This window comes from Astatotilapia calliptera, chromosome 1, assembly GCF_900246225.1.
Source record: "Astatotilapia calliptera chromosome 1, fAstCal1.2, whole genome shotgun sequence".
In the NCBI taxonomy this organism is placed as follows: domain Eukaryota; kingdom Metazoa; phylum Chordata; class Actinopteri; order Cichliformes; family Cichlidae; genus Astatotilapia; species Astatotilapia calliptera.
This window is the reverse complement of record NC_039302.1, coordinates 31,172,726-31,191,570: the sequence shown is the minus strand read 5'-3', so window position 1 is coordinate 31,191,570 and position 18,845 is coordinate 31,172,726. Positions and strand designations below refer to the sequence as shown.

The window sequence follows — 18,845 nt, the reverse complement described above, 5'->3', positions numbered from 1 at the left end:
ATCTGTCATTTGTCTGAGCTAATGGAAATACCAGCCTCCAGAGTTAATATCCTGTCAAACAGATGTGTATTGTGAGATCTTGTCTGTGTGCTGTGGCCTTAACTGATGGATAAGACAGATATAAAGATTAAATAACCTCAGGTACACATACGAGGTTAAGTCTGGGTCATTTGACACCCATCTTGAGCAGTGCTTAAACATACTCTTGTACATCTGTTTAAGAAATGCCTGGCTTTTGGGCTTGTAGCATATCTAATTGGTAAAGCACACGAATAAAGGAAATCAGAGGTTAGACTTTGCAGCTTTTATTGCATCAAACATAATCCTTTGTCAATATTAAAGATCTTTTTTTGTAGAACATGTTTAACATTTTAAAGAGAGAGAATTTGTCCTTTTAGTTTTAAAACAGCAGCCAAGGCCAGTCCAGTGCTGTTTTAGTTCTTTTCAGAATACAGCCACAGGGTAAAACTGTAACACTTGTTTTTTTCACAGAACTCTAATGTTTTGGTAAATTATGCGCTTAAACATTATATTGTAATGACCATAACAACTCTTATGATTTAAAAAACTTGGTGAATATGACCATAAAAGGCAAAAACAGTAGTTTAATATGCCTGGTCAGGATGGTGCCTGGAAAGTGTCCAAAAGGATATGTGCTTGAAAAGATTAGCAAATTTAAATATATGATCAAAGTACAGTTACTCCCCATGTATCATATATGCATATGCAATTTATTTCAATGTGGATTCAGTCTTTAAATCCAGCTGGATTTCATGTAGTTACAAAATAATAAATTTAATGGTAAAATCTACGTTTATTTCATTCACACAATGAGAGTGTCAAAACTTTTTACACATATTTAAAGATGGATGTCAGCACATTCATCAGTGATGTGTTGATGTTTTTTTAAATTTACTTTTGTTTGTGTGTATTGTGAAACCAGCATATTTTCATATCTTGAAATATGTCTTTATATCATGATACCTAAATCTGTTTACAGTTCCTATTGAGCAGCAGTGTGAACTCAACTGCCGGGCCATAGGGTTCAGGTTCTACGTGCGACAGTCAGAAAGGGTGATCGACGGGACGCCATGTGGACAGAATGAAACTTCTCTCTGTGTGGCAGGAAAGTGTACGGTAGGCCACACACTGACCTTTTTTCTGACATACTGTAGAAAAGAGAAGGATTTTGTATTATTTATTGTAATGCTACATGATTACATCTATTTACAAGATCCTGCAGGGCTTTGCTGAGATGGGCAACATTTTGTTCTAACTGTTCTCACTTGTATCAAACATAATATGTCATCATCAAGCTCTGTATGTTTTCATGCTGCATTTCTGCTGCATCCTTCATGACCTTAGAGTGGAGCTTCACTTTCTCTTCATGACCTCTTTTTTGGGTAAAGCAGCAGTGATTCAAATGTACAGATGGAGTGTAAAACATTTATAATATAAGTAAACCTTTACACACTTAGGCGGTAGCACTGGTGTAAAGATGGCTTTGAGCACCAGAGGGCAGCACAGCATAAGAATCATGACTGTACAGTATCTGTGACGCAAAGCAGCAAAAATAAAAAAATTACCCTACTGGAAACAGGACGCTGTTGCTGTGTGGGCTTATAGTTAGGTATGTATTCATTGTGCTGGATTCACTGTGACTGTTGTTTGATCAGGGTTTAACTCCAAGAAATGTGTTTAAAACACGGCTCAATTGCAATTGGTTGTGCTGACCTTACTCTTTTAACCCAGTGTCTTTCCCATGAACTGTAATCCAGCAACAGTCTTTGCGACATTAAGATTTAATCAAGACAGAAAGCCTTCTGATCTCACATTTCACTGCTAACGCACACTATTCATCGGCATTGTTATCCTTCACATGGGTACTGTTGAATCATCAAAAATAAATTGTTTTGCGTGTCTGAATCAAAAAATGATTAATCTGCAAATGCCCATTTATGTTCCAGTTTCTCATGTTCTGGCTTATTATTTAAAAACTGAAACTCATAAGAAGTTTTTTCGGAAAAGGAGATTTTGTTCTGCATCTCTTTCTCCACTGAGATTTTCTCAGCTGGTCCAGGCTTCTGAACAGGACATCCCCCCAGCTACAAGCCAAGATATAATGTGAAAACATCTGGATAATTTAATTTAATCAGAGTCATGATTGGAATTTCATATTATTGTGGGAATTTATAAATGTTTGCAGTTGACGCTGAAGGTTTTCCCTCCCCTCCTGGAGGTTACAGGACCTTGAAGATATATACCTGACATATGGAATATACATAATCTCTGAAACAAGAGATATCATTGCAACTATATTGATAAAAAAAGACCACAGTAGAAAGAGGCAGGGCAGGTAGAGGGGAAAAGCAGCAGATCCAATCATAAGTAGCAACAGCAACAGCATGGAGCAGGAAGGAATCGCGGGGAAGTTGGCTGCTTGAACAGACTGTTTGAAGTGTCAGTCATCATTGGTACCTCTTTGGATCAGCTGATAGTCAGCTGGTTTGATGCACTCTGCTTGACCCTGTAGCATGTCAAAATGCTGCAATAACTAATTGATAAAAAAAAAAAAACTAACCTAAAAACCTTTAATAATAATGGATTGGATTTATATAGCGCTTTTCTAGGCACCCAAAGCCCTTTACAATACCACTATTCATTCACTCTCACATTCATACACTGGTGGAGGCAGCTACAGTTGTAGCCACAGCTGCCCTGGGGCAGACTGACAGAAGTGAGGCTGCCATATCGCGCCATCGGCCCCTCTGGCTAACACCAGTAGGCAAGTAGGGTAAAGTGTCTTGCCCAAGGACACAATGACCAGGACAGAGAGTCCACGGATCGAACCGGCGACCTTCCGGTTACAGATGCGATTCCCAACCCCCTGAGCCACGGTCGCCCTAAGTAGAATACATTAAAAATCAAATCAGTAGCACAATGTTTGTGAAGTCAAATGTATTAGTGGTGTCAAGTATTTCAATAATAAGACTTTTTCTGATGGAGATTGTATTGATCCCCACAGGATTAGTCCTGCTGACATAAATGTGATCCTCTAACTTGATCCTTGTCTTCTAGAGTCACGTATCATAGCTATTGATATTCAGTGGTTTGCTCAGGATATTAAGTCCCACTCAACATAAAATTTTAAAACTTTCTACTCATCTATTTTTTAACGCGAGCAACAGATCAAAATACCAAATTACTCAGTGATTTAGTTTGCTCTGCTGCTGCTCTGCTTTTAAAAGCCCAGTTGGACCCAGGAGCCAACCAACTACTATGCTCTATAGATGAGCAGAGAGTACTGCAAGGTCAGGTCAAGTATGGAAGTAACATTTCCATACCTGACCAGTAACTGGCCTAAAACCCAGATTGGTGATGATAATAATGATATTTTTATTGCCATTCACTCTATATCTATTTTGGATATCCATGCATTGTTTCCTGTTAAAACGCATTATAATGTATACTATTTCTGGCATTTTATTGGAGAGGAAATGTCAATCGTGCTGGTGTGATAGTGGGTAATGTGTTACCTCTGAAATACATAACATTATTGCCACTTTGCTGAGTTTTTTTGGAGATTGAAGCTGCATGATTGAAAGTTACAACAGGAGCACTTTAGAGTTAAATACCAGATTGTATTTTACGACATGTTTCATACATTCATTGCTGTTTTCAGTTGCTTCTCCATGGTAATCCACATGGAATAGAAAAACACAAACCTTTTTTTTAAATACTTAATTCTGATAATTACATTAGAAATTTTTGAAAGAGACAAGTAAATGTTATAAGACATAAAAAAACCCCAAATGTTTGGCATAAGTCATTTCTATTTCTTTTCCATATGGGAAGGCCAAAAAGACAACAACAATGGCAGGCCAAGATGGATATTATTATTATTTTTTAGCTCATATGGGAAATGTTGGCTCTAACAAATTGAGTTTGGTCTGTGTTTGGATGGTTGTTATAGCACCACTTAAAGCTCTGTGTTTCTTTAATTGCAGTTTTCCGTGTTCTCTTTGTCTCATCAAAATCTGCGTACTTTCTTTTGTCTCAAACAGTTTTCGTTGGCTATTTGCTAGACTAGACTAAATTAATATAAAGTAAACTTAATACTTATTACATTTCTGTGAAGAAAAAGACTCTGACACCAAATTAATCAGAAGATATCTCACACAAAGCTACTGCACAAACTGTTAAACTGTCCCCAAGGCACAGAGAAGTGTTACGGATATACTCCTAGAGCTCTGCCAGAGACTCTGATGCTTCTGTATTTGGATGAGAGCCAAATCATACAATAATTTTTCACCAGTTATTCAAACTTAGTCGATCCAGCAGGTCAGAGCCCGTCTGTACATAGCACATACTACTGTTGTACATTTTTCAACACGTCCAAAGCACATTACCAGAGAAAAAAGGTATTTGTCCAACTGTGTGCTATTCTCGAGAAGGAAAAAATTGTTATGTGTAACGTTTGCTGTTTATAGTTAGTGTTTGTGTATCATGTTTCCAAAGTAAATATTTAAAGCATTCATCATTTTAGCAAATGATACCACAGATGAGAGAGGGGTTCAGAGTGTTTCCTGAAGCACTATAAATACTCTCAAGTCCTGCATTAAAAATGGGTTCATTAAGGGGGAGGCATCGGTAAATATCACTAAAAGTCCAAGGTTCATGCATATTACACCAATGATTAGATCAATAAATTATTGTTAATCGTGAGATAAAGTGAAAGCCGAATATTGTTGTTGTATTTAGTTGAGTTGGAGCAAATGTTTCATACAGGACTGTAGGATCATTTTTATGGATCTTTTAGATAATGTATCAATTTTTTTACTTTTTTAAAAAGTAAACTAAATATGAAAAGTGACAAATCTAAAACTATGTTTTCCTTTAAACAAGGGCTCAAACAGTTATCCCATTTTTTTCAGATAACTAATAGATTAATTATTTTTAGTTTAACTCATGTAGTTGTTTAATTTATATCCAGTCATTACATTTTATGAATTTTTCTTACTTTTATTGTATAAATAATTGTACTTGTAACTGGAGCTGTTAGATAATTGTCATGCCCTACTAAGTACATTATTTTCCTTTAAATTCTAATAGAATAAAGCTTGATAAGAAGAACACATTTAATTAAATATGATGCTTGATTAAAAGTACTTGCATACGTTGTTGTATATGGATTGTTACTGGATAACTTGGGCAGTTTTTTTTTTACAGTATTGATTGACTACCCCAACACGTTCTCTTACACCTGACAAGATAAATTAATATAACATTTCTCAAATGATACATGGTGTTTTATACATCAAGCTCTTCGTTTTGTAGAATGAGGAGCGCAAATTATTGCCTCAGGTGATTTTTTAAAAATTAATTATTATTAGGCTTATAGTCTATTTTCTGACTGAGTGAACCTTCCCTCTGTTGGAAATTCTCTTTTTAAGCTGTGTGTGAATATGTGTGCATCATTGTGCTGGAACTAGACCATCTCACACATACTGAAAAAGGATCAAAATAACCCCTAGCATTATGCTCAAGGCAACATTATACTGAGCAATCTCTAGGGAGATTACTGCAGCGACTCTGCTGCTGGTAGTTTGATTCCAGTGCAATGTGTTTTATATGTGACCTGTTCAGTAGTGCATGAGATAGTTGGCAAGATGTAGGGCAATTTAACTGTCAAAATAGCATTTGGGTTATTGTAACGTTAATAACAGTTTCAGTGTAACCTTTACCTACATTTTGATTCATCCAGTTTATGGCTTTTTTGCTTTATCTAAGTCCTCGTGGCCGGCAGGAGGAAAAGGCTGCCCACCCCTGACATGTAACAACAGAGATGAGCGGTCAGGAAGAGCAAGGGAACAAAGTCATGAGTTTAAATCATTGTTACAGTCCCATGTTACAACCACTACCTCACAGTTCTTTAATATCTCTTTAAATCTTGAGCTGTTTTTCTTTTTTTTCTTCTTCTTCTTTTTTTTAAAAACAAACCCCACAAACCTTTGCACTAGTGTCTGGACGTAATTTTAGCTGTGGAATTCATATTGGTCTCATTGTGGTTTGCAACCGTGACCACAAGCAAATTTTTGACACTTAATCATAATAATGAAAAATTAATTCATAACATTTGGACTATATTTTTGGGTTAGGAGGAAATGTCTCTCAATGAGTTTGTTATTTTATCTCTCCATATTCAAACCATAAAAGTTATGCGCTTGCTGTGGTGATGATCTGTTACTGATTACAGAGAAAACATGGCCTTTTACCACACAGTTCATAGTTACTGTGGTCCATGACATCTTTGATATTATGCATATAACTGCCCTCCTCTGTTCTTTCTCTTCCTCTGACCTTTGGACTTGGTCACATATTTTTTAACCTGATGGACAAACACCTAATTGATTATGATTTATTTTCTTCTGATTGGACAAATTTATGGTATTTTATTCTCAATTCACTGACTATATTGAAATTTCTTGCTGCATGTGCACTTAAAATGGCATAACATTTTGGAAATGTGCTTGGTTACAGGCTTAACGCATGCCGCTCGTGGGTTTAGTGGTCAGTCTATTATTGTGGGTAACATGCCCCAGAGATTGGACCCTTTGGTTGGTGGCTTCACATGGATCATTTGTTCTGTATGGTAAAGTGCTTGGCAGATTTCAGGATTACTTTCTTGTTCTTGCCCTTGCTTTCCATTTGTTTTTACAGTATCCATCCAGCAATTTACTTAGCCTAAGTTCCAGTTCTCGTCTCATTCATCCTGGATAGGTCAACATTCCTAGAGCCCCCCACAATATTAGTAAGAAAACCCCAACAATCAGATGATAACGTATGATCGAGCATCAGGTGACAGTAGTGAGAAATAACCTCTTTTAAATTGGATGATGCGTCAGCTATCTACTGTGATCACTCTGGGGTGAGGGGTAAGAGAAGGAGAAAAAAAATGAGACCATTAAAGAAAAAGGACAAAATACAAACGATGGGAAAGAGAAGATAAATGAGAAACACAGACCACCATTCATGCTCTCATTGACTCCTACAGCTAGTTCAGGTTCACCAGTGAACCTAACGTGCGTGTCTTTAGACTGTGGGAGGAAGCTAGGCTCCAGGAGTCCTCATGCATGAGGAGAACATGCTAACTCCACACAGAAAAGTCAAGCTAAACAGTTAGTCATTGTTCAGGACATTAACACATAAATGGCTATGGACATGTAATCAAAAGGTTCTTTTGGTTCCATAGGGATTAGGTTAGACTGTTTAACACTTTACATGTGACATATATAATAATTTAAGAAACTGGTTAACAATTTTGGTAAAATTATAAGACTATGTCTCTATGATCAGAATTTTTGACTTGTTAAGGACATTTAATATCCTGACTGATAAGTTTTTGTACGATCACCTTTATCTTTTAAAAGCCGAAACATTTAATATTTCCAATGAGCTGTATGTGCCATGTGCACATGGGAAAGTCCAGGTCCTATGAATGTAGTTACTCATTTCAGATGAACAGTGAAAGAAAGATCCCTTTATGTTGAGAATTCAGTGCAGCTGTGAGTTCTCTCCTTTTTATACTGAGGAAGTGCATTTGAGAAGGGTGTGTATATTTTTAAAGGGCGATCACTGACCACACACTTTTCTTCTGATGGTGGTGGGCCCACCTGAGGAAAGAAAATCTATCTTTTCTAAACTATTACAGAGGCAGTAGTGGATTTGCACTACTCCCTGCCGTTCAACACAGTTAGGCAGGAACCATCTAAATCAGGAAATCCAGTTCTGAAAGCTGAAGTTTAAATTTTCTTGATCTGTGTGGACAATAAATTGATTATGTCTCGTATTGGTCTTTAAAATATTTTTGATTTGGTCTCTCTTAGGATTAATGTTTGCTGATAAGAACTGAAAGGTTGACCAGGCAGATTCCAGTACAGGTTTTGATGAATTGTTCTTTCCTAATGAAGATGACAGAATTATGGGATATCCAACCCGGTGCAATGGTGAGGTCTTAGCAATGGCCTTCCTCCCTGACTGGCATGTTTCCCAGCATCCAGATCCCAGAGCATGGCTCAGGCCAAAACTCATCAAACAACAGCCAAGGCCACTCCTCACTTCTTTACTCTGACAGCTGCATCTGTTTTATGCATCCCCAACTGTAGTGGACAGACAGACTTGTTAAAAAGGGGATGAGAGCTCTGCAATGCTGCCAACCTGGCACAGACTGGCAGAGATACCTCAATCCCATCTCTGTCAGTACAAGCCCCAGCTGCACACTCATAGGGTGTTCCCCGTCATCACTCACTGCATGGTTACAGAGCCTGTCTTCAGCTAATAGACATACGTCAAAAGATATGATATGAAATTCTTACTTTTAGCTCTTCTGATACTTCAGCATGGTGTATGACCTGGCATGGAGGTTAAAGTGTTTAATATAAAACTTGAAAAAAGCACATTAAGTTTTTAAATGTCTTTTCAAAGCATCACAATTGGATATGATTATGGACAATCACTTGGACCCTGAATTTTCTTTCATTCAGTAGTGGACTTCCTAGTGTCTTTATAATCACTGCTTGAGCTTCAGGGCATGAACCCATGGCTGGACACTATCATCCAGGATTTTCTGGTAGAAAACAGAATTACCTTAATGACCTTAACTGAGAGCTGAGAGGCCTCCAGTTGTTTAGATGTTGTTCTGGGTTCTATTGTGACCTCATAGATGAGTCGCTGATGTGCTCTTGGAATCATTCTGATAGGTCGGCCACTGCTGGGAAGATTCACCATTGTTGAAGTTTTAACCATGTGTAGATAATGGCTCTCAGTGTAGTTCACTGGAGTCCCAAACCCTTTGCAGACTGATAGGTGTGAATTATGCTTGTCAGCTGTTTCTTTAGATTGTGGCATGGTGTGTTGCTTTTTGATGCTTCTGTCAAGTTCCTGGGACTTTGAACCAGTTCTGAGTTTTTGTATCCATGTTTTTTTTGTTTTGTTTGGTTCTTTGGTGTGGTTGGGCCTGCGTTTACTTCTTTGTGTATTTCAGTTCGTTATGGTGTATAGTGGTCCATCTTGCCTTTGTTGTCAAGGCTTTATATTAGGTGTCTCTCCTAACACAGACACAAAGCTCTTGAAATGTGCTTGTAATTCCATTTTTAACTCTGCATTTTCAATTTTTTAAACAAAATGTAGCATAAAATGTACAGAAAACAAGACACAAATTTCTTACAAAATTCCTGAGACACAGGTTCTTGCTCTATTATACAGGGAATGGAACGTCAGGTTCATGTATACAGCCACAGCACTGGACCTACCAGAGTTACTGAGACACTTGTTATGGCACTTGTTGCTGTCAGGGGTCTTGGATATAGAAATTCCAGTTGGATGACAGTTAAGACAAATGAATATAAAGATGTGAGGGAGATGACAGATTAATTTCTTAGTCAGGCCTCAGCTTCCTGGATCTTAATGGGCCCCTGCTGCCCCCCACCGGCTCTAACTGGCCCACATCGGCCTGGTTACTGCCTCTGTGTGACCTGTGGAGCTTCAGCAGGCTTCAGCACTTCAGGTTCGGGGTCAGACACTTGTTCTGCTCCATCACGTCTCTCCTGGTCTCTGCTGGTTTCTGCTACAGCTCATAAAGTCTTTCCTCAGGAGATTGGGGGTATTTAACCTTGGGCCTCAATCAAGCTGTGAGAAAGAAAAGTGTCTGCATTTGATGGGATCTCCATTTGATGTATTTCCTGTATTTTACTTTTGGTTAAGTGAGGAGTTGCAATGACATTTTCAGATAGAATCTTGATAACCTTAGCTTGGTTTTCCATTTGTGGGGTCAGGTTTGTTTGGTTTTTAAATAAGAAAATGTCTTGGCAGTTATTGAATTACATTAATTACATGGCTGATACCTAGAGTGACTAATAATTTTGTGGTTCGTGATTCTTTTATGTTTTGCCATCATATTCAGACAACTGTTGCTTTGATTGGCATTAAATTTGGTATACTCATTAATGCCCACTGTGGGCAATTTTATTATATAATAGGTTTCCTTAACTTTTACAGGACATTTCAATTTGTCCATTAGTTCATGATCAAATGTAAATGAATGCTAATCGAGGGCTTTTTGTTTACTTCAAATTAAGAGAAGTTGGCATATTAACACATTAAACTGAGTAGCTGAACATAGTAACCATCAGTGTCAGTGCTATAAGGTTACTGTAAGAGCTGCTGGACTAGCTGTAGACTTTTGTTGCTGTGTTGTCTGAGTCTTTAGCCTCCACATGGGGCTATATGACCACAGGAAGAGCAAAAGTGTTTGAACTTCCATTTCCTGATCATATTCTCACAGCTCAGCTAAACAACATCTGGGCTGGCACATTAAATATGGGTGTCAGCAGAAATAAACTATTTGTACAAGCACTTTTCCTCTTAAAATACCTTCCCTAGATATTGGTAGATAAATAACTTTACATGATAAGCAACCAAAAACTAAGGAAAACGTTGACTTTTATGAGGAAATTATCATTTATATACTAAATACTTACATAATTGGTTTTATAGAACCACATTGTTTCTCTGTATCTACTGAGCTGTAGATTTAATATTGGTCTCATTTTTCAGCCTGTGATGCTTTTTTTTTTTCCACAGTTTGGCACTTTGCCTTCCACTAACTAAGCTGTGGGCTCAACATGTTTGGTTAAGGAGGACACCAGATAGAAACTAACGTTTCTAAATAGCTTTGAATAGTTTTGGAGTTTCTGTATAGGAATGGAATACCTGGAAAACAAGGCTGTTGGAGGTAGGGGGATAATTGGCTGATACAACAGATTAACAGCAATGAGTGGGCTTTAGCTAATGTATGGTACATTAGATGGATGATAAACAACCTGTTGAACTACAAATGGAGCAATGACTCCTAATATCTCCCGGTCTCCCATACAGGTTTATGAGGCTATACTATATGGATACAAAACTGTATTTTTAGCACTCAGGAGTCACAGAGGTCTTCTTCAGAGAGACGGCTGTTGACAGTAATTTGCTGCTGTCTGGGTGGCTGTCAAATGAAGAGACAGTTGAGGACATTTAATGCCTCATCGGTTTGTTTGGAATGTCAGTGATCTCAAGCACTCAATATGTGGTCAGGAGGACTTATTTTAAAATAAGTTAAGAACTGCAGGTGTGAATAGGTATGTATGGGTTTTCTGTGCTCTCTTCCAGGTTCTTGCTGTTCAGGGTCAAACTCCACCGTGAATACGATTTTATCTGATGACGTCTAATTCTAACAGCTTTATTAATTAAACACCGCCAGCAGATGTATAAACTCATTTGACTTTGACATTAGCTATCAAAAACTCTTATACGCTTTCTTCACTTATCACTTAAGCAGGATAAACACTGTGCAGTTTTGAGCTGCCTCATACAAAAGACAAGACAATAAAAGAATTATAGTAATATCTTTGGCTGTGGTTTCACAACTGTGGTCCATCATACATGGTACATCATAATCACCAGGTTAGTGAGAGAGGTTCAAAGTTGTTTAAAGACACTGACACCAAAGATTATCTGGGAAAAAATTATGACAGAGCCAAAAAATGAAGATACTCATGTGAAAGACTGAACAATCAATTCAATTGTGAAAAGCAAAAAACCCACAACAAACAAAATATGAAAAAAAAACATGTTTGCCATTAAAGTAAAGAAGTAAAGAAGTCTAGTGTAGTTGCGGCAGCAGAACTTTGTTTTTATGTTTGACAGCAGCTGTTGTCGTGACTGTACTGATGAGAACACAGCAGGAAGACAAACTGTCACTGTTATTGTAGTGTGTGATTCACTAGGTATTATTATAGTACACTAAGCATGCATTAAATCATCGATGTTGCATGAAATCTCACAGTGTGTGGGAGCCCTTAGAAAGGTAGTTTATGTGAACATATTGTGAAGAGCTTTGATTTATATCTCCTCAGGCTTTGTATTTTAAAGTCTGGTTTAAAAAATGATATCGTTGTGAAGTTTGTTTACGGAATCCTTCGTTAGAGACTTTGGGCTGTTGCATTTGAATGATGTAAACAGGGAGGGTCTAATTAAGAACTATGAAAATACATCATTCCCACATTACATTCCTCCGTCTGCAGCTTCTGTTTTATCTTCATCTGTCTCAGATAAAGGTATTGATATTATCAAAGCAAAAAGGTATTTGTTTGGAATGTGATTGCTCATGCAGAGGCTTCCCATTGCTCCATAAGAAAATACAGGGAACCAACCCCCACCCCACCCCCCTACTGACTTTACTGACCCACTGAATTCAAATTATTATATATCTGCAGAAATATTATTTACTACAATTTGATATTGTCATCTAGTATGGCAACATGTCATTAGGTTAGTCCTATAAGAATCAAAGTAAACTTTGACTCTATCACATCAAATCTTATTTCATAATTTACCCCTACACATCAGACAGGCTCCTACTGTCAATCTTTTTAAATCTTATCTTAAAACACATTTGTACTTACTGGCTTTTATTACAGCATGAGAATTATTTGTTAATTCATATTTGGTGTTTTGCTATCGCAATATTCTAAGTTATTTTATTAGGTATGTTGTATTCTTGTACAATTATTTTATTAGGTGTGTTGTATTTTTGTGCAGCACTTTGGTCAACGCTCCTTTTGTAATTAAATGTGCTATATAAATAAATAAACTATAACTATAAACTATAAAAGTGGGTGGAGTTGAGCAAGTCAAAAGAAGATGAACCTATAACATGAATGCAGGTACTACCTCTGACATTTACAGTAGATGTACAGTATAGCATCAAGCTACAGTGATAGCCACGTAGGAGGACACGTAGTCCATTATGCTAATTCAAACAGCACAGGCAACGATGAGGGACTAATGTTTGACAATGGCTGCTATAGTGTTTAGTGAAGACTTTTACACTTGGCTTTGCACAGCTCGTGGCAGGAATATAACTTCAGCTGCAGAGTCTGTCTATCACAGGCCAAGGACAAATAGAAGCAGCAGCTTACTTCAGCCACACCTTGCCCCTCCCATCCTAACTCCCTTCTCAGCCTGCTTTATTCATTAACTTGCCTTCCTCCACTCCAAACCTGCCTTCTTCAGTCAAACACATTGCTTGAAGGGAACAATCATGGGACCTACATGTCTGGCCTTGCTGACTAATATGTATCCCAGATGCACCAAAATGATGATGTTTTCTCTCCTTCCTACTTTCTGCCTTTTCTTGACTTTTACTGACCAAATTAAAATCAGTGTAAAGTGTTTACAAGAGGTCTATAAAGATCATTGGAGGGGTTGAATTTCTGCAGGTATTCTTCTTTCTACTCTAAAGTAACACAAGGAAAGAATGATGTAAGTGTAAAAGAGTAGTAACAAAGATATTACAGCTCTCAGGTAGACAGTCCCTGACGACACACTTGCTAAAAATGTTTGCTGTCAAGTTTTGGCTACTTAACTTTAGATTTAAATACCACCCAAACAGCAAATGGCAAGAAATTAAAAACATGACAGAGAATAAGAACAGAAGCTGAATACAGGGTTATATGAGCATGTGTCTGTTGGACTCTGACAGTATACAGTAATGTTGAGCCCACCTGCAGTAGAGCATGACTCTGGCATGTGTGGGCTGGAAACTGGAGGAATCAGTCGCCTTAAGCCAAGCTTGCTTCAGAGCTGACCCACTTGTAGAGGGAAGGATCCTGGGATATACTGGAGAATCAGTCTGGCTCTGTCCAACCTCTGGGCTATGCCTCCGTAATGAAAGAGAAACATCAAGGGAGAAGAAGATGATGCCTGTATGTTCATCATGACAGATGTGCTGCTGAAAGGGGCCATTCCCATCCTATGTGTCTGCAGCTGTGCTTGACTGGAGAGATTATTGTCACTTGGTTGCTTACTGTGCAAGATGTACATGCTGGTTCATGGTATGTACTGTATGTGTGTGGCCCATGGTGAAAAAAAGCAAATCTGGAAATCGATCAGTTTTAAGGAGAAGATAAGTTTTAACTAAAGGGGAAGGTTAGGGAAGTAGTAGCTGTGTTTACAGTTAGAGTGGTTCAATACAATACTTTGTGTGCATGTATGTGTGTGTGTGTGTGTTTGTGCATGTGTGTGTTTGCTGACATACTTCCAACACAATCGAAGCCAGATGCAGGTGTGCAGATATTTGTTTCTTGGTCCTCCTTGCACTCAGTGCCTAGCTCTGTGAAACAGTTTAACAGCATATTAAAAAGAAGGTGGTGGAAGGGTGTGATTTATTAAGAATACTGCCAAAATACATATCATTACCAAGCAAATATTTGGCACGCTGTTCAGCTCACTTAAAACATGTGACTGCACACATAAATTTTAGGTTCCAAGCTTCATAGTAGCTAATAGTTTTACTGGAAGCAGATTAGGCATGAGCTGCTGTTGAAAGCATTTCAAATTTGCAGTTAGTTGTATCAAGACAAAGCGAGTCTTGGTGTCCGGTTATTCAGTTTATTAAATAAACATTTTCAGTTCTTCTGTGTAAACCTGTGTAGTTTTTTTTTATCCTGTTCCTATTTCCTGAGATTGTAGTAGTCTTTTAAAACAAGTTACATATATGTATTTGGTTAAATTTCTTTCCTATCAAGCACTGAAAGGCTTTTAAAAGACTTTCACTTCTGAGGAAAGCATGTCACTAGTCCAAGTGATCAGTGTAGAGAATAACTAAACATATTACAATGCTCTTTCTCTTCTTGCCCCTGGTGGAAATTTACAGGAAGCAAAACTGTTGTACAGTGGAGCAGAAGGAGAAGGGGCTTTTGGCTACAGCTGCATGTTGGAGTGCTTTGTTCTGAAAACCAAAAGAAAAAGAACACACGGCATAATGTGGACAAGAAACTGGCTGACAGAATGGAAAGCGCACACCTAATGGCTGTTGAAAATGTTCACGTCACTGAGTTTTACTATTTACATAGCCACCCCCCCCCCCCCCCCCCGTTAAAGTAATTCTAACCATTTTCGGAAACAAAAAAAGAGACAGAAACTGCCTTAAGTCAGCTGTGACTGAATCTGAATATGACCACCTTACACTAAACAGTTGTGAGGCAGAATCGCACCTCAGCTTAAGGTGTCATGGTTTTTCCCAAAAAGGAGTGGCATAAATTGCAGAGTCTGTAGTTTTAATTGTTGTGCAATTAAACATTTGATGTGAGTGGACAAAATACAAGTCATGTGCAGCAGTCATAATGTAATTTTGAATGTTGGTATGTGCGTGATACCTTACTGTGAACTAAATTCAATTTTTTTTCTATTGAGGAAAAAAATGCTGTGTTACACAATGATACGATTGTTTGAATAAATGTCTGATTCCGTTTCTTGCAAACATATCATGTTTTCAAAGTAGTCACATGGTATTCATCACAAGGCTCACAAATACACATCACTGTCAAAATCTTTGAAAACAAAGAATCAGTGAGTGACTGGTCGTTTGTAGTAATTACAACTCAGACCTACAGTCTCCACACACTTTCACAATACAACATAAATAACAATATGTTAGATATTAAAACATAAAGTCTTGAAATAACTTGCTGAACTTTGGGCACAAGATTTAAGGGCTTTATCAGTTTAGTTTTTCTTTCTGTTATTAAACAGAATGTCTGACCTTTGTTTGCTCATCAGAGGTATAACCTTATAGTCAATAAGCCATTTGCAGCAGCATGTTTCCATGGTTTCCATGTGCCTTTTCAAAATAGAAAAGTTTTCAATTATCTTAAGCTTATTTCTGGCCTGTGTTTGCAAGGGTCTCTTTGTGCTCCGATAGGTCCAGCCACAACGGCCCCAATGTGCTTGTGCTGTGTATATTATATTATGTGAAAACCAACTGTCACATAGTATGATGAAGAGTGTCTTCCTTACCTCAAAATGTCCTGGTGAATTAGGATTTAATGTTGTGGAAACAATGGTGGTGCAATATAGGAAAACCATATGATGAGTCAGGTCTTCTTGGCTGCAGCAGTTATCCTTCCAGCGCTGCAATGTGGCTCCAATAGGACACAAGAATCTTATTGTTTTTGAGTTGTTGTTCGCGAACAAAATGTGTTTTTCATATGGGGTCTTTTTCACTTGTAGGTGAAGTTTTTTCTGCATTGTGTCATTGTAGTATTAGCAACAAGCATTAAGGTGAACTTCTACTTAAGTGTGTAATTCTGTAATTGACTTTTTTTGGCATCTTTTGAAGATTGCATGCCTACCTGTCGTAGCACATAACCCTGCGGGTTATCTTACACTTTCATTTTAGACCCTCAAGAATTTCCTTCCTCTCTTTTTGCCAAACTGAAAAAAAGTCTTCAAAACTTCCTCTCTAACTTCCAATTTACTGTAGTTGTAGCTGCCACACTCTTACACTCTGCCTGCTTTTCATCTCTTTTCTCTCTCCCTCCAGTTCATTCTTTACCGCTCACCCTCCCTCCTCTAAAAAAAAAAACAAAAAAAACCTGGTCCCCCTTACCTCCCCCAGCTGCACCTCCCCCAGCTCAGTTTACAAGGGGAGCTCATAGAGATCAGTTCAATAGTGAGAGGGTTCTTTTGGCATTCTCTGAGCTACAGCGGTATAGAAGAGGCTGACGGGAGCAGCCACTGGACCCGTGTGGACGCCTCAGTGACCGCTTGAACATTTCCGTGCCCACATGAGAGAATGCTGTCAGGACTGGCTCTTCTGCTGCTCGTCTGCCTCCACATGCGTGTGCAGGGGAAGCTGCGGTCACAGGTAGGATCTGCCTCACCTCTGAGTCCTGGGGGAACCTGGTAGAGAGGGGCGATTTTCATTGATACCAATACTCTGGCCATGACAGAAGGGGGATTTCTTCATCTTTTTCAGTTTGTTTTGTACTCTTTACAGTTGCTGATATGTTGCTGATATGTGGCTTCATGCCTGTCACCATGAGAAATGCTATTTACTTTATTGATTAGAGGTCTGAGTAAAACATCCAAATCTATAGAGTTAGTTGCAAGTAAGCCTGGTACTTCTTTCCATCTAGTGTCCTGTGGTTGCAATTAGTACTGGGCAGTGTCACTCCATAACTTGAACTGTCATTATAGCCCCATGATCTTGTGGTCCAACTACTGAGTGGAAGTATTTACAGTATTGCTGTTCTCACTGTGGCTCTGCTTGCTCTCTGGGCTGTTTATTTTTCCACAGCACATTCACTGGCTGCTTGTGGAGTTAGATTTCCCTCCTAGTGGAAGACTCAGTGAATCAGGCCTGTCTTGGGACTATAAAGATGTACTTAAAGCTCTATTAAGGATAGACTGTCATCCTGCATTAGCCTGTCACCACTTGTGCATCAGCTCATCTGGTTTTACATCACCTGTATTTGCCTGGAATTAATGAGGCCAGTGTGAGATGCCTGCGGGTGTTAATGTAAACTCATGATGTGCCAACAGGCTTGATGAGGATGTCTTTCCAAATTTTATATGACTTTAAACTACATGCCTATCAAGCTTAAATAAACATTATAATATATCAGTACATAAACAGTTGGTAAGACGTGGCTGAATTGATGAAAACCCCTTTGATGTTAATTTACATTCTCAATAACTACAGGATAAAGACAGCTGACACTGCCTCGTGCAGGAATAACTCTGTTATATCTACTATTTGCCTGTATTTTCTGTGAATATCTATATGATATTAGACTGACCCCACTGCTCTACTTGCAAACACAACATTTAAAATCAACTCAATTCATATATTTAGTTTTCCTTTAGATAGTTTTATTTTGACTTTTTTGTAAACCAGATATGTTGACAAAACAGTAGAATACAATGATTTTACTTGCCACAAAGCCATTCACAGATAATTGCAAAACAATTGTCAGTTTCATCCTGATAAAACTGGCTGATAAATGTATTGCTGAGGAAACCCCCAAATATACTGGCTACATTAAGCACCCACTGTGAAGCATATATAATGCGTAATGAATGTTTTGAGGCTGATTTTTGTTAAAACTGGGACAGTAATTGACAGATGGAGACAACAGAGCAATCAGCTCATATTCAGTTTTTGAGTTCTTAAAGGCCACCTGAAGTCTCAGAGGCCCCCAAACAGAATATTATGGTTACAGCAGTATTGTGGTTTATATCACATACGTTTTACTGGCACACACTGCAAAATTCTGGCAGTATTTAGTTTGTTCAGCCCCTGTGATTAGTCTCTGTCTTTTTGTGGATGTTCTCAGCAGGAGCTGTTCAGAGTCTGTGATTCTCTTTCCAAAGCAGTTCTTCTAAATCAGGGCTGTGAAGTCAAGAGAAACTCTATACGTTTTAATGGCTGTAGATTGATCACACTTCTATTTCTGAGTGTTTTACAAGCATGGATGCCTTTAGTGAAGTAACTGTGCCCTTTGCTCTATAGTCTGTGAGGGCATTTTGTGGTTTGGATGAGGCTTCTTTTTTACTGTTGGGATCAAACATCTTGCCACTCTCTCTGTACATAAAAGGTTACAGATGTGCTTTCATGCAGTAGCCTGAAATCAAGTGTGGAACCTTGTAAATTCAAAAATAACATTTTGGTAAGTTGCTTATTTGTTTATTTTATCAGCAGAAACAGAAATGCAATGCAATTTGTATTTTTTTAAACCACAGGTGTTTTGTCCTTACTGCTTATCCAATGTTACAGTAAATACTTTAATTCCAGCTTGTCAGCCCATTTTGGTTGAACTTTTTTTGTTATTGATTTCAAAACATACTGTGTTTTGGAGAGTGGAAGGCTGAGTGATTATCATAAAAAAAACCCACTAGAGCTTTGGTTTCTATTTATGGCTTCAAACCAGCATATTCGAGATAGAAGCAAAATCTGAGAA

The 18,845-nt window shown here is 38.1% G+C and overlaps 1 protein-coding gene across 2 annotated transcripts in view; it reads left to right on the top strand.

Annotated features, from left to right (window-relative positions):
* Positions 1-18,845, top strand: part of thsd4 (thrombospondin type 1 domain containing 4) — a 48,334-nt gene that overhangs the window by 8,796 nt on the left and 20,693 nt on the right. Inside the window, exon 7 of one of the 2 annotated variants that reach the window (XM_026174211.1) lies at positions 1,001-1,137. In XM_026174211.1, coding sequence (XP_026029996.1) covers positions 1,001-1,137 — 137 coding nt within the window. Of the gene's footprint in view, positions 1-1,000; positions 1,138-16,543; positions 16,751-18,845 lie in introns of those variants that run through there. The other variant, XM_026174220.1, reaches the window with a different exon arrangement.